Below are 16,836 nucleotides of genomic sequence, written 5' to 3'. Positions count from 1 at the left end.
TCACTGTCAGTCACAATACTAAGTTACAAAATTCATATCGTTGTTGTAAACGTGTCATTGTCAGTCACAATACTATTATACAAGTTTCATAATTTTGATGAAAGCTTGTCAGTCAGTCACAAAACAATGATACAAGATTCATGACGTTGATGTAAACTTGTCACTGTCAGTCAAAATACTATCATGCAAGATTCATAATGTTGATGTAAACTTGTCAATGTCAGTCAAAATGCTATGATACAAAATTCATAATTTTGATATTAACATGTCATTGTCAGTCACAATGCTATGATACTAAATTCATAACTTTGAAGTAAACTTGTCACTGTAAATCACAATACTGTGTTACAATATTCATTACTTTGATGTAAACTTGCCATTGTCAATCAGAATGCTATGATACAGGATTCATTCATTGATGAAAGCTTGTCACTGCCAGTCACAATACTATGATAAAAGATCCATGACTTTCATGTAGACTTGTCGCTGTCAGTAACAATAAGTACTGTCAGTCACTATAAAGATTCTTCATACCTTTCCGTGTAAGTCGGTGTTTTCCCCAGCCCGAGGGAAAGTGGGGAAAGAAAATCAGAGCATTAGCGAGGTTTTATTCTGCCTTGTTTTGATATCCAAGCTGTCACGAGGGATTAGAAAACACCTGTTTTACACAGGAATACATGTAAGGTCATCTTTCTTGCCTATCAAGTTCAAACAAGATCGAAAAGACAAATAGATTTGGGTGTTTCCAGGAATATTTATATAGTTTATGACGTCATAATAGTGCCAATAGTATGTAACGTAACCTAAGTGGACGCTAGTTTAGACAAACATTTCCCTATGGAAAGACATGAATATCTATCCATGGAGCGTAAAAGAAAACACTATGATACAAGATTCATAATGTTGATGTAACTTGTAATTATCAATCACAGTAAAATCTTACAGGATTCAAAATTTTGATTTAAACTTGTCAGCGTCCATCACAATACTATTATACAGGATCCAAAATGTTGATTTAAACTTGTCTCTGTCAGTCGCAATAGTACGATACAAGATTCACAGTTTTGATGTAAACTTGGCTATGTCAGTCATAATACTATGATACAAGATTTATGGTTTTGATGTGAACTTGTCATTGTCAGTCACAATACTAAGATTCAATGTTCATAACGTTGATGTCAACTTATCACTGTCAGTCACAATACTATGATGCAAAATTCATAACTTTGATGTAAACTTGTGATTATTAGTCACACTACCATGATTCAATATTCATATCGTTGATGTAACCTTGTCAAAGACAGTCATACAGCTATGCTACAAGATTCATAACTTTGATATAGACTTTTCACTCTCGGTCACAATACTAAGATACAAGATACATAACGTTGATGTAAACCTGTCACTGTCAGTCACAATACAATGATACAAGATTCATAAAGTTAATGTAAACTTGTCATTGTCAGTCACAATACTATGACACAAGATTCATAACTTTGATATAAACTTTCACTGTCAGTCACAATACTATGATAAAAGATTCATAACTTTGATGTAGACCTGTCACTCTCGGTCGCTATACTATAATGCAAGATTCATAACTTTGATATAAACTTGTCACTGTCAGTCACAATACTAAGATACAAGATACATAACGTTGATGTAATTTTGTCACTGTCAGTCACAATACAATGAAACAAGATTCATAACGTTGATGTAAACTTTTCAATGTCAGTCACAGTGTTCATAATACAAGATTCATAACGTTGATGTAAACCTGTCACTGTCAGTCACAATACAATGATACAAGATTCATAAAGTTGATGTAAACTTGTCACTGTCAGTCACAATACTATGAAACAAGATTCATAGCTTTGATATAAACTTGTCACTGTCAGTCACAATACTAAGATACAAGATACATAACGTTGATATAATTTTGTCACTGTCAGTCACAATACAATGATACAAGATTCATAACGTTGATGTAAACTTTTCACTGTCAGTCACAGTGCTATGATACAAGATTCATAACGTTGATGTAAACCTGTCACTGTCAGTAACTATACTATGATACAAGATGCATAACTTTGATATAGACTTGTCACTCTCGGTCACAATACTATCATGCAAGATTCATAACTTTAATATAAAGTTGTCGCTCTCAGTCACAATATTATGATACAAGATTCCTATCTTTGATGTAGACTTGTCACACTTAGTCACAAAACTAGAAAGAAGATTCAAAACGTTGAGGTAAACTTGTCATTGTCAGTCACAATACAATGATACAAGGTTCATAGGGTTGATGTAGACGTGTCACTATCGTTCACAATACATACAAGATTCATAACTTTCATGTAGACTAGTCGCTCTCGGTCAGAATACTATGATATAAGATTCATAACCTTGATGTAAACTTGTCACTGTCAGTCACAATACTATTATACAAGATTCATATCTTAGATGCAGACTTGTCACTCTCGGTCACAATACTATGATAGAAAATTCATAACGTTGATGTAAACTTGTCATTGTCAGTCTCAATTCTATGATACAAGATATATGATTTTGATGTAAACTTCTCACTTCAGTCACATTCTATGATACAAGATTCGTAAGTTTGATGTAGGCTTGTCAATGTCAGTCACAATACAAAGATACAAGATTCATAACGTTGATTTAAACTTGTCACTGTCAGTCACAATACTATGGTAGTAGATTCATAAATTTGATGTAGACTTCAAACTCTCGGACACAATACTAAGATACAAGATTCATAAGGTTGATGTAAACTTGTCACTGTCAGTCACAGTACTATGATACAAGATTCATAACGTTGATGTAAACTTGTCACTGTCAGTCAAAAAACTTTGATACAAGATTCATAATTTTGATGTAGACTTTTCACTCTGGGTCACAATACTATGATACAAGATTCATAATGTTGATATAAACTTGTCACTGTCAGTCACAATACTATGATACAAGATTCATAATTTTGATGTAGACTTTTCACTCTGGGTCACAATACTATGTTACAAGATTCATAACGTTGATATAAACTTGTCACTGTCAGTCACAACACTATGATACAAGATTCATACATTTGATATAGACTTTTCTCTCTCGGTCACAATACTATAATACAAGAGTCATAACTTTGATGTAAACTTGTCCCTGTCAGTCACAATACAATGATACAAGATTCATAACGTTGATGTAAACTTGTCACTGTCAGTCACAATACTAAGATACAAGATACATAACGTTGATGTAAACCTGTCACTGTCAGTAACAATACAATGATACAAGATTCGTAAAGTTGATGTAAATTTGTCACTGTCAGTCACAATACTATGACACAAGATTCATAACTTTGATGTAAACTTGTCACTATCAGTCACAATACTATGATAGAAGATTCATAACTTTGATGTAGACCTGACACTCTCGGTCGCTATACTATAATGCAAGATTCATAACTTTGATATAAACTTGTCACTGTCAGTCACAATACTAAGATACAAGATACATATCTTGTAGTGTGAAATGTCATTGTCAGTCACAATACTATGATACAAGATTCCTATCTTTGATGTAGACTTGTCACACTTAGTCACAAAACTAGAATACAAGATTCATGACGTTGATGTAATTTTGTCACTGTCAGTCACAATACAATGATACAAGATTCATAACGTTGATGTAAACTTCTCACGGTCAGTCACAGTGCTATGATAAAGATTCATAACTTGATGTAGACTGTCACTCGTACATAATACTATCTATGACAGATTCCAAATGTTGATTTAAATTTGCTCTCAGTCCAATATAGATACAAGATTCACATTTTTGATGTAAACTTGTCATCTAGTCACAAACTAGAATACAAGATTATGGTTTGATGTAAACTTGTCATTGTCAGTCACAATACAATGATTACAAGTGTTCATAGGGTATGTAGATGTCACTACGTTCAATCATGTCATCATCATTACTATGATTGGCAAAATTCATAACTATTGATGATAAACTTGTGATTATTAGTCACACTACTCCAAAACTATCAATATTCATACGTTGATGTCACCTCTGTCAAAGTACAGTCATACAGTAATGCTACAAGATTCATAACTTTGTATTAGACTTTTCAATCTCATGTCTAGTAACTTAAGCTCAAATATCATTACAGTTGAAGTGATGTAACTTGTCACTGTCAGTCACAATACAATGATACAAGATTCATAACGTTAATGTAAACTTGTCATTGTCAGTCACAATACTATGACAAGATTCATAACTTTGATATAAACTTTCACTGTCAGTCACAATACTATGATAAAAGATTCATAACTTTGATGTAGACTGTCACTTCGGTCACAATACTATAATGCAAGATTCATAACTTTGATATAACTTGTCACTGTCAGTCACAATACTAGATAAAGATACATAACGTTGATGTAACTTTTTCACTGTCAGTCACAATACAATGAACAAGATTCATAACTTGATGTAACTTTTCATTCAGTCACAGTATATGATACAAGATTCATAACTTTGATGTAAACTTTTCACTGTCAGTCACAATACTATGATACAAGATTCATAAAGTTGATGTAAACTTGTCACTGTCAGTCACAATACTATGAAACAAGATTCATAATTTGATTAATCTTGTCACTGTCAGTCAAATACTAAGATACAAGATACATAACGTTGATATAATTTTGTCACTGTCAGTCACAATACTATGATACAAGATTCATAACTTTGATGTAAACTTTTCATTCAGTCACAATGCTATGATACAAGATTCATAACGTTGATGTAAACTGTCACTGTCAGTCACAATATACTATGATACAAGATCATAACTTTGATAAACTTGTCATCTCGGTCACAATACTATCATGCAAGATTCATAACTTATTAAACGTTGTCGTTCAGTCACAATCTATGATACAAGATTCCTATCTTTGATGTAGACTTGTCACACTTCGTCACAAAACTAGACAAAGATTCATAACTTTGATGTAAACTTGTCATTGTCAGTCACAATACTATGATACAAAGTTCATAAGTTGATGTAGACGTGTCACAATCGTCACAATACATGATACAAGATTCATAACTTTATGTAGACTGTCGCTCTCGGTCAAATACTATGATACAAGATTCATAACTTGATGTAAACTTGTCACTGTCAGTCACAATACTAATATACAAGATCATAAATTTGATGAGACTTGTCACTGTCAGTCACAATACTAGATAAAATTCATAACTTTGATGTAAACTTGTCACTGTCAGTCACAAATCTATGATACAAGATTCATAGATTTTGATGTAAGCTTGTCACTTCAACACATCTTTGTACAAATTCGTAATTTGATGTAGACTTGTCATGTCAGTCACAATACAAGATACAAGATTCATAACTTTGAGTTGTCACTTGTCACTGACTAGTCAAGATACATAATGGTATAGTAGTCAAAACTTTAGATGTAACTTCAAACTGCTCGGAACAATACTAAGATACAAGATTCATAACGTTGATGTAAACTTGTAACAGTCAGTCACAGTACTATGATACAAGATTCATAATTTTAATGTAGACTTGTCACTGTCAGTCAAAACTTGATACAAGATTCATAATTTTGATGTAGACTTTTCACTCATGGTCACAATACTATGATACAAGATTCATACTTTGATATAAACTTGTCACTGTCAGTCACAATACTATGATACAAGATTCATAATTTGATGTAACTTTTCACTCTGGGTCACAATACTATGATACAAGATTCATAACGTTTGATGTAACTTGTCACTGTCGTCACAATACTATGATACAAGATTCAACTTTGATTAGACTTTCTCTCTCAGTCACAATACTATAATACAAGAGTTCATAACTTTGATGTAACTTGTCCTCGTCAAAAATACAATGATACAAGATTCATAAAAGTTGATGTAAACTTGTCACTGTCAGTCACAATACTAAGATACAAGATCATAACTTGATGTAACTGTCACTGTCGTACAATACAATATACAAGATTCGTAATACTTGATGTAAATTGTCACTCTTCGAGTCACAATACTATGACAAAGATTCATAACTTTGATGTAAAATTGTCACTTTCAGTCACAATACTATGATCAGAGATTATAACTTTGATGTAGACTGACACTCTCGGTCGCTATACTATAATACAAGATTCATAACTTTGATTAAACTTGTCACTGTCAGTCACAATACTAAGATACAAGATTACATATACTTGAGTGTAACTGTCATTGTCAGTCACAATACTATGATACAAGATTCCTAACTTTGATGTAAACTTGTCACTTAGTCACATACTAGAATACAAGATTCATGACGTTGATGTAATTTGTCACTGTCAGTCACAATACAATGATACAAGATTCATAACGTTGATGTAAACTTTCACTTCGTCACAGCTATATACAAGATTCATAACGTTGATGTAAACTTGTCATGTCAGTCAACAACTATGATACAGATTCATACTTTGATGTAGAACTTGTCACTTCGGTCATAATATATCATGCAAGATTCATAACTTTAATAAGTTGTCAGCTCTCAGTCACAATACTATGATACAAGATTCCTATCTTTGATGTAGACTTGTCACACTTAGTCACAAAACTAGAAATCACAAGATTCTGACGTTGATTGAACTTGTTGTCTCCTACCACTGATACAGTGATATAAAGGGCGTTAACGAGTTTTTCGATCCAATACAGTCCTAAGGATGAAAACTGCAGTTAACTAGCGCATCGTCAAAACAGATTAGATTAAACTGATTTGTATTTCCTGCTGTCACATACTATATAGAATATTATCTTATATGTAACTGTCGCTCCTCAGTAGTCACATACTTGTAGCAAATTATAAGATTAGCATGTACTTTGGTCTTTAAAATAAGTTTACTTGTCACTTGTCAGTCAGTACAATACTATGATACAAGATTCATGATTTTGATGTAAACTTCACTGTCAGTCACAATACTGTGATACAAGATTCATAATTTGATGTAACTTGTCAGTCAGTCACAATAACAATGAATACAAGATTCATAACGTTGATGTAAACTTTCTTGTCAGTCACATACTATCATACAAGATTCATAATGTGATATAACTTGTCATGTCAGTCACATACTAGATACAAGATTCGTAATTTTATATAACTTGTCATGTCAGTCACAATACTATGATACAAGATTCATAACTTTGATGTAAACTTGTCATTGTCAGTCACAATACTATGATACAAGATTCATAATTTGATGTAGACTGGTCACTTTCATTCGCAATATTATTATATAAGATACATAACTTTGTTGTAAACATTTCATTATCAGTCACAATACTATGATACAAGATTCATAACTTTGAAGTAGACTTGTCACTTCAGGTACAATACTATGTCAGATCCTATAAACTTTGCTGTTTGTACACTGTTTCACCAAATAAAGATAATACAAGATTTCATAAGTTATGTATCTTTGTATTTTATGTCCAACTAATATATTGAATACAGTAGTTCTAACTTTGAAAGAAAAAGTTTGCATGTTGTCCAGTCAATTATATGTATACAGATCATAATTTGATGTAACTGTGTCACTTCAGTCGCAATACTATGTATATAGACATATTTTTGTAAACATGATTCTATCGCACAATACTATGATACAAGATTCATAATTTGATGTAAACTTGTCACTGTCAGTCACAATACTAGATACAAGATTCTAATTTGATGTAAACTTGTCATTGTCAGTCACAATACTATGATATAATGATTCAAATGTTGAGTAAACTTGTCATTGTCAGTCACATACAGTATACAAGATTCATAATTTTGATGTAACTTGTCACTTGTCAGTCACAGTACTTGATACAAGATTCATAATTTGATGTAACTTGTCACTGTCAGTCACATACTATGATACAGGATTCATAATTTTGATGTAGACTTTTCATTATCAGTCACAATACTATTATACAAGATTCATAACTTTGTTGTAGACTTGTCACTCTCAGTCACAATACTATGATACAAGATTCATAACTTTGATGTAAACTTGTCACTGTCAGTCACAATACTAAGATATACAAGAATCATAACTTTCATGTAGACTTGTCATTGTCAGTCACAATACTACGATACAAGATTCATAACTTTGATGTAAACTTGTCACTGTCAGTCACAAAACTATGATACAAGATTCATAAATTTGATGTAAGCTTGTCACTGTCAAACACCATACTATAATACAAAATTCATAATTTTGATGTAGACTTTTCATTATCAGTCACAATACTATGATACAAGATTCATAACTTTGAAGTAGACTTGTCACTCTCGGTCACAATACTATGATACAAGATCCATAACTTTGATGTAAACTTGTCACTGTCAGTCACAATACTAAGAAATACAAGAATCATAACTTTGATGTAGACTTATCATTGTCAGTCACAATACTAAGATATACAAGAATCATAACTTTCATGTAGACTTGTCATTGTCAGTCACAATACTACGATACAAGATTCATAACTTTGATGTAAACTTGTCACTGTCAGTCACAAAACTATGATACAAGATTCATAAATTTGATGTAAGCTTGTCACTGTCAAACACCATACTATAATACAAAATTCATAATTTTGATGTAGACTTTTCATTATCAGTCACAATACTATGATACAAGATTCATAACTTTGATGTAAACTTGTCACCGTCAGTCACAAAACTATGATACAAGATTCATAAATTTGATGTAAGCTTGTCACTGTCAAACACCATACTATAATACAAAATTCATAATTTTGATGTAGACTTTTCATTATCAGTCACAATACTACGATACAAGATTCATAACTTTGATGTAAACTTGTCACCGTCAGTCACAAAACTATGATACAAGATTCATAAATTTGATGTAAGCTTGTCACTGTCAAACACCATACATAATACAAATTCATAATTTGATGTAACTTTCATACAGTCACAATACTATGATACAAGATCATAACTTTTGATGTGACTGGTCACTCTCTGTCACAATACTATGATACAAGATTCATATCTGATATTGTCAGTCACAATACAATGATAGAAGATTGATAACTTTCATGTAGACCTGTCACTCTCGGTTACAATTATATGATACAAGATTCATAACGTTGATGTAAAATTGTCCTTATCAGTCACAATACAATAATACAAGATTTATAAGTTTGATGTAGACTTGTCAATCTCGGTCACAATACTATGATACAAGATTCATAATTTTGATGTGAACTTGTCAATGTCATTCACAGTATAATGATAGAAGATTCATCACTTTGATGTAGACTTGTCATTCTCGTTCAAAATACTATAATACAAGATTCATAACTTTGATGTAAACTTGTCACTCTCGGTCACAATACTATGATACAAGATTCACAACTTTGATGTAGACTTGTCACTCTCGGTCACAATTATATGATACAAGGTTCATAACGTTTATGTAAAATTGTCCTTATCAGTTACAATACTATCATACAAGATTCATAACTTTGATGTAGACTTGTCACTCTCGGTCAAAATACTATGATACTAGATTCATAAATTTGATGTAAACTTGTCACTGTCAGTCACAATACAATGATACAAGATTCATAACTTTAATGTAGACTTGTCACTCTCGTTCACAATACTATAATACAAGATACATATCTTTGATGTAAACTGGTCACTCTCTTGATCGCAATACTATGATACAAAATCCATTACGTTGACGGAAAATTGTGTTAGACTGTGTGTCTCCTACCCGACGGAGAGCGTGAATGAAAAGACCGAGCGTTAACGAGGTTTTTTATCCAAACAGTCCCTAGGGATGAGAAAACTGCAGTCTTACACAGGCAGACGTTCAAAACAGATCGTGGAGATAAATAGATTTTGGTATTTCCTCGCTTTATATATATATAGAATATTACGTCCTTATAGTAACGTCGCCTAAGTGCACACTATTTTAGACAAACTTTTCAGGAGAAAAGCATGAATATCTATCCCTGGCTCGTGTTCGGACAAATGTTTACTTTCCCCGCTAGGTAGGCAAGAAAATACTATGATACAAGATTCATGATTTTGATATAAACGTGTCATTGTCAGTCACAATACTTTGGTACAAGATTCATAAATTTGATGTAAGCTTGTCAGTCAATCACAAAACAATGAAACAAGATTCATGACGTTGATGTAAACTTCTCACTGTCAGTCACAATACTATCATACAAGATTCATAATGTTGATATTAACTTGTCATTGTCAGTCACAATACTAAGATACAAGATTCATAATTTTTATATTAACTTGTCATTGTCAGTCACAATACTATGATACAAGATTCATAACTTTGATGTCAAGTTGTCACTGTCAGTCACGATACTATGATACAAGAGTCGTTACTTTGATGTAAACTTGTCACTGTCTGTCACAATACTATGATACAAGATTCATTACTTTGATGTAAAATTGTCATTGTCAGTCACAATGCTATGGTACAAGATTCATGACTTTGATGTAAACTTGTCACTGTCAGTAACAATAAGTACTGTCAATCCCTATAAAGGTCTTTAATGCCTGTCTGTGTAAGTCGGTGTTTTCCCTACCCGAGGGAAAGTGGGGAAAGAAAAACAGAGCATTTAAGGTTTTATTCTTCCTTGTTTTTATATCCAAGCTGTCATGAGAGATTAGAAAACAGCTGTTTTACACAGGCTGACAAGACAAACAGATTTGGATGTTTCCAGTCATATTTATATAGTTTATGACGTCATAATAGTGCCAGTACTATGTGTGACCTTACTGCACGGTAGTTTAGACAAATATTTTCCTAGGGAAAGACATGAATATCTATCCCTGGCGAGAGCAAGAAAATAATATGATACAAGATTCATAAATTTGATGTAAACTTGTCTCTGCCAGTCACAATACTACGATACAAGATTTTTGATTTTGATGTAAACGTGTCATTGTCAGTCACTATACTATGATATAATGTTCACAATGTTGACGTAAACATGTCATTGTCAGTCACACTACAGTAATAAAGATTCATAATGTTTATGTAAACTAGTCATTGTCAGTCACTCGCCTATGATACAAGATTCATGATTTTGATGTTAACTTGTCATTGTCAGTCACATTACTATGATACAGGATTCATAATTTTGCTGTGACTTTGTCACTTTCAATCACAATACAATAACACAAGATTGATAAATTTGATGTAAACTTGTCTCTGTCAGTCACAATACTATGATACAAGATTCATGATTTTGGTGTAAAGTTGTCATTGTCAGTCACACTACAATGATACAAGATTCAAAATGTAGATGTAAATTTGTCATTGTCAGTCACACTACACTGATAGTAGATTCACAATATTGATTTAAACTAGGCATTGTCAGTCACACTGCTATGATACAAGATTCATGATTTTGATGTAAACGTGTCATTGTCAGTCACAATACTATGATACAAGATTCATAACTTTGATGTAAACTTGTCACTGTCAGTCACACTGCTATGATACAAGATTCACAATGTTGATGTAAACTTGTCATTGTAAGTCACACTAGTACGATACAAGATTCACAATGTTGATGTAAACTTGTCATTGTCAGTCACACTACTATGATACAAGATTCACAATATTGATGTAAACTTGTCATTGTAAGTCACACTACTATGATACAAGATTCACAATGTTGATGTAAACTTGTCATTGTCAGTCACAATACTATGATACAAGATTCATAACTTTGATGTAAACTTGTCACTGTCAGTCACTCTACTATGATACAAGATTCACAATGTTGATGTAAACTTGTCATTGTAAGTCACACTAGTATGATACAAGATTCACAATGTTGATGTAAAGTTGTCATTGTCAGTCACACTACTATGATACAAGATTCACAATATTGATGTAAACTTGTCATTGTAAGTCACACTACTATGATACAAGATTCACAATGTTGATGTAAACTTGTCATTGTCAGTCACACTAATATGATACAAGATTCATGATTTTGATGTAAACCTTTCATTGTCCGTCACACTACTTGATACAAGATTCACAATGTTGTTGTCAACTTGTCATTGTCAGTCACACTACTATGATAGAAGATTCATGATTTTGTGAAAACTTGGCATTGTTAGTCACAATACTATGATACAAGATTCACAATGTGGAGTTAAACTTGTCATTGTCAGTCACAATTCTATGATACAAGATTCATGATTTTGATGTAAACTTGTCATTGTCAGTCACAATACTACGATACAAGATTCCTATCTTTGATGTAAACTTGTTACTGTCAGTCACAATACTATGATACAAGATTCGCAATTGTAATGTAAACTTATGACTCAGTCACAAAACTATGATACACAATTCAAAACTTTATGTAAACTTGTTACTGTCCGTCACACTATGATACAAGATTAATACTTTTGATGTAAACTTGTCATTGTTGTCAGTTATAATACTATGATACAATATTCACAATGTTGATGTAAACCTGTCTCTATCAGTCACAATACTATGATACAAGATTCATATTTCTGATGAAAAATTGTCATTGTAAGTCACAATACTATGATACAAGATTCAAAATGTTGATTGTCAGTCACACTACTATGATAGAAAATTCATACATTGATGTAAACTTGTCACTGTTAGTCACAATACTATGATACAAGATATATGATTTTGATGAAAACTTGCCATTGTCAGTCACAATAATAAGATAAAAGATCCACAATTTTTCTATAAATTGTCAGTTACAATACTATAATACTATATTCATGACTTTGATGTAAAACTGTTACTGTCAGTCACAATACTAGGGTTGGAGATTCATAATTTTGATGAAAACTTGTCACTGTCACTCACAACAATATGATACAATGGTGAACTTGTCATTGTCAGTCACAATAATATGGTACAATGTTCATTATTTTTATGAAGGATGTTACCAATATTTACTAATGACATATTTTTCAGTCATTATGGAAAAATCTTAGGAGCGTTACATACTTACACTTGAAGTATTTCGAACATTGAAATAGGAACTGAAATTGAAGCAAAATGTTAATAAATTCAAGCAAAATGTTGGTAAATTTCTTGACTAACAAAGAAATAAACAACTGACAAACATAATAATTTATTTATTGACTATTCTTGAAAACAATGATCAACTGATACATAAACATGGCAATGAGGAAATGAACCCCTTTTTAATTCGTTTAATCATTAATAAATCTATGTTTATCATGGATCCAAATGTGAATAAATTCATGTGTTTCTGTTTTGATCTCATGATACATCTGTTATACAATTGCAGAAATTGCATGAACATATTATTTCACAACAAAAATATACAAGGACATGATTTGCTAAAATATTCAGTTTGAACAATGATGACGATGCAATGCATGAGACGACTATTATTCTACAACAGCTAGTTTTAATGACAATGTTTAGCTTTAAATTGCAGACCTGAAATATTTACCAGATTAATCGTGCAATTAAAAATGATACTGGATAACTATTGATTTCTTTTTTACAAAATGAAAATAGATATTGCGAATTTTACAGAAGTAGTAAAGAATAATTCCAAATTATTTTCAAAATAATATAAGGCAACAGATAAATGATATCCGACATTTTCAAATTCGTTTTGTATAATCATTAAAAGCCTTTTAAACGTTTCAAACCTAATTCCTAATGAAGACTGAAATACGAATAGTTTAAATTCAAATCATCTAGTATTTAAATGTATTGACTTCAATATAACCTTTGACAAACAAAATTATCAATGTTTTTATTGCTTCTTTTGGTGCTTTTTACACGATTGTTTTAAATAAGTCAGGTAATATGGACATAAGTCAATACATTTAGCTTTTTTTAAATATTGCACCTCAATTTTATGCATATGTATACTAGTAAGCGATAAAACTATTTTCCTATGTTTTAGCCCACCAAACTAGCGACTGCTGCCAGTGGTGTTTTTCATTTAATTAGGTAAAACATGGTATAAGAAGACCAAAATTCCTGAAATAGTTTATACTTTGAGTAATTACTCCGGTGTAAACACAAATTATGTCTATCATAACAATAAACAATATGTTCATATTTTGAACAGCCATCCTTTATATCGTTTCTTCACAGAGAATCCCAGTCTTAAACAGCCAAGCTCTGTGGAGTCTTCATCGCGAACTTTTAATGTTAACCCGTAATCACCCTGAAAGTAAACAAAAACTAACAAATAGAGTAAATAAATGAGGTTTAAACATATCTTTTTTATTAAAAGGTATGTTGAATACTGACAATCATATTAAGTTATACACATATGCGTGATCGACTTAAAGTACGGGCTCTTAATTCTATAGGTATGCCTTTGTCTATAACAGCTTGCTTCGATATCAGATAACAAATGAACATAATGTAAACGAGCAAGGAATTGTACATTATGCAAAATATAGGTATCTTGTAGGTATTGTTAACATATATCTAGCTTGCAGTTTCAACAACTGTTTTAATTTTGAACTGCATAAAAGATACTTTTTTTGGATAAATAGCTGCCATTCAACAATTGATCTCTCATAATATCAAAAACAATACCAGTTTTGTTTATGTTGAACGCTTTAAAATCTTAATCTAAAACGCAAACCAGTATTCAATAAGAGTACAAAAAAGCCATGCGAACTTGTTTTAAATGACAGTATGATTAGAAGGAACTGGCTCAGTTTTGGGTCAGTGGCATTTTACATAGTATTTTTTGCATATTTTAAGTACTTGTGATTTTAAATTGCAACATCAAAGGGAAGTTTTGGACAAATAAAGGATAAAGGCACAATAGTGTTCGTACAGAGAAAACATCTTTACAAAAACGTTAACAAAAGTGCGATGCATCAAACCGTGGCCAAGCTATACTACCGCATTAAACCTATCAACGCCGGTGGTCCAATTAGTTTACAATAAATGTTTGGCAAAATTAAATACTACAATGTCAAAATTGTCACTACTTGAACCATCAGCGGGACGGAGATCTATGTTGACGCTTAGAGTGACATCCTCGCTAGTGCGTCAATTGGTGTTTTGTAGGGTTATTACTTGGATAATCACAATGTCAATAAAACGTTAATATATGATCAACTGGTTCAGTTGAGGCACGTGTAGGGAGAAAAGCAAGCGTGGCTTTTTTTTAACCATACATTTTGACTAAAATGAAAAACAGATATTGTTATTTGTATTGACTTGTATTTATCATTGATGTTCAGTTTGAGTATGGGTGTACCACTATGCCCTTCGCAAAAACATTTCATATTTTAGTGAGGTTCTTTGACTGAAAATATTTGAATAAATTAAATAATTTAGGGATATGTTATTTTATTTGGCTCATAGTGATATTTGTGTATAATATATAAAATTTTATTAATTGTAAGAAATGCATGTACATCCAGTTGGCGTTCTATGGGCCCTACTTATGGTAACATAGAAAAAAAATCAATTAGAACTAATGGCTAAAATAATAAATTAGATAAATATTGGATGAAAATAATCTAGTAATTATACATTGCTCACGCACATTAAGAAATAAAAAGCAACTTACACATGATTATTTGTATGAAATGTTTTTTTTTCAAAGGGGTATGAAATGAATATTTTGGTTTTCACTCATTGTCTATTTTACATTTATCATGTATTATGAGAAAACAGCTTGTATGTTATTCAACATGATAAAGAAATATAATGTAAATAGCTTACTCTTACACGAATAAATGCACGTGCGAAACCTCGAACTTTAGGAATATTCAAAGGAAGATTGCGGACGTTAAATTCCCCCGCTTTGAATGGACAACTGCATTGCACACCATATTGTTTTACTGTCTTTGGACACCCGAGTAATTCATACTTTTGTAGATTATCACACATATTATAGTACGAACTGAAATAAAAAGAAAACATGTCGACATTAAATTTGACAACTCACTAAGTGAATAAACATGATTATTTGACTATTGCAAATAACGATACAGAGAAATCAGTCGTCAATTTACATGCATCTATCAACTTGTAGATAATTGTGAGCAATGTTTTAAATTTAGCTTCCATTCTTATATGAATATTGTATTTTTGTGATTTTATAGAAGATTAGTTAGATCTAAATCTTTAACAAAAGTTTAGGCTTTCGTTTATATTAGTTAGCCGCTGAAATTGCTGAAAAAAGGAATTTTATTATGAGCGAAAACATGCAAATGACATAGTTTACAAGTTTCAAATTTATACAATTGTAAAAATCCAATTACCCATTGTCATCAACGATGTGAACGTATCACCGAATGACATGTTTCATTGAAGGAAGCTAATGTCACAACTGATGAGTAAATGTTTCATTTTCAAGCAAATCAATAAAGTAATAAATATAGTTCAAGAACTTGTATAAAACCCGGACGCATTCATGGGTAGTAAATACAATTTTCCATGGGACATGACTGCCGGAGCACTGTACAACTGCCGTTTCGTAGTATCCGTTTACATTCAAATATTGCAACAAAAATAGATTTTTCAATACGGCAGAGCAATAACGCCGTAAGCTTAATTTAATTAGAACTGGCTGACATTTTCAACAAATTTGAAAGCTGTTCGTATGTTACTTTTCATTATTTCTGTTCATAGGAAAAAAAGTACGTGTAATACTTTATACAAAATTTCTTTACTCATTGCTTAG

The 16,836-nt window shown here is 31.6% G+C and overlaps 1 protein-coding gene across 2 annotated transcripts in view; it reads right to left on the bottom strand.

Moving 5' to 3' along the window:
* Positions 1-13,255: 13,255 nt before the first annotated feature.
* Positions 13,256-16,836, bottom strand: part of LOC123557398 (ganglioside GM2 activator-like) — a 49,894-nt gene continuing 46,313 nt past the window's right edge. The window contains exons 3-4 of one of the 2 annotated variants that reach the window (XM_053543752.1): positions 15,873-16,053; positions 13,256-14,346 (exon numbers count right to left, since the gene is read on the bottom strand). In XM_053543752.1, coding sequence (XP_053399727.1) covers positions 14,233-14,346; positions 15,873-16,053 — 295 coding nt within the window. In that variant the 3' untranslated portion in view covers positions 13,256-14,232. The remainder of the gene's footprint in view (positions 14,347-15,872; positions 16,054-16,836) is intronic. The other variant, XM_053543753.1, reaches the window with a different exon arrangement.

Source organism: Mercenaria mercenaria, chromosome 5, assembly GCF_021730395.1.
Source record: "Mercenaria mercenaria strain notata chromosome 5, MADL_Memer_1, whole genome shotgun sequence".
Classification (NCBI taxonomy): Eukaryota; Metazoa; Mollusca; class Bivalvia; order Venerida; family Veneridae; genus Mercenaria; species Mercenaria mercenaria.
The sequence above is the reverse complement of the archived record's forward strand: the minus strand, read 5'-3'. Positions and strand labels throughout refer to the sequence as shown.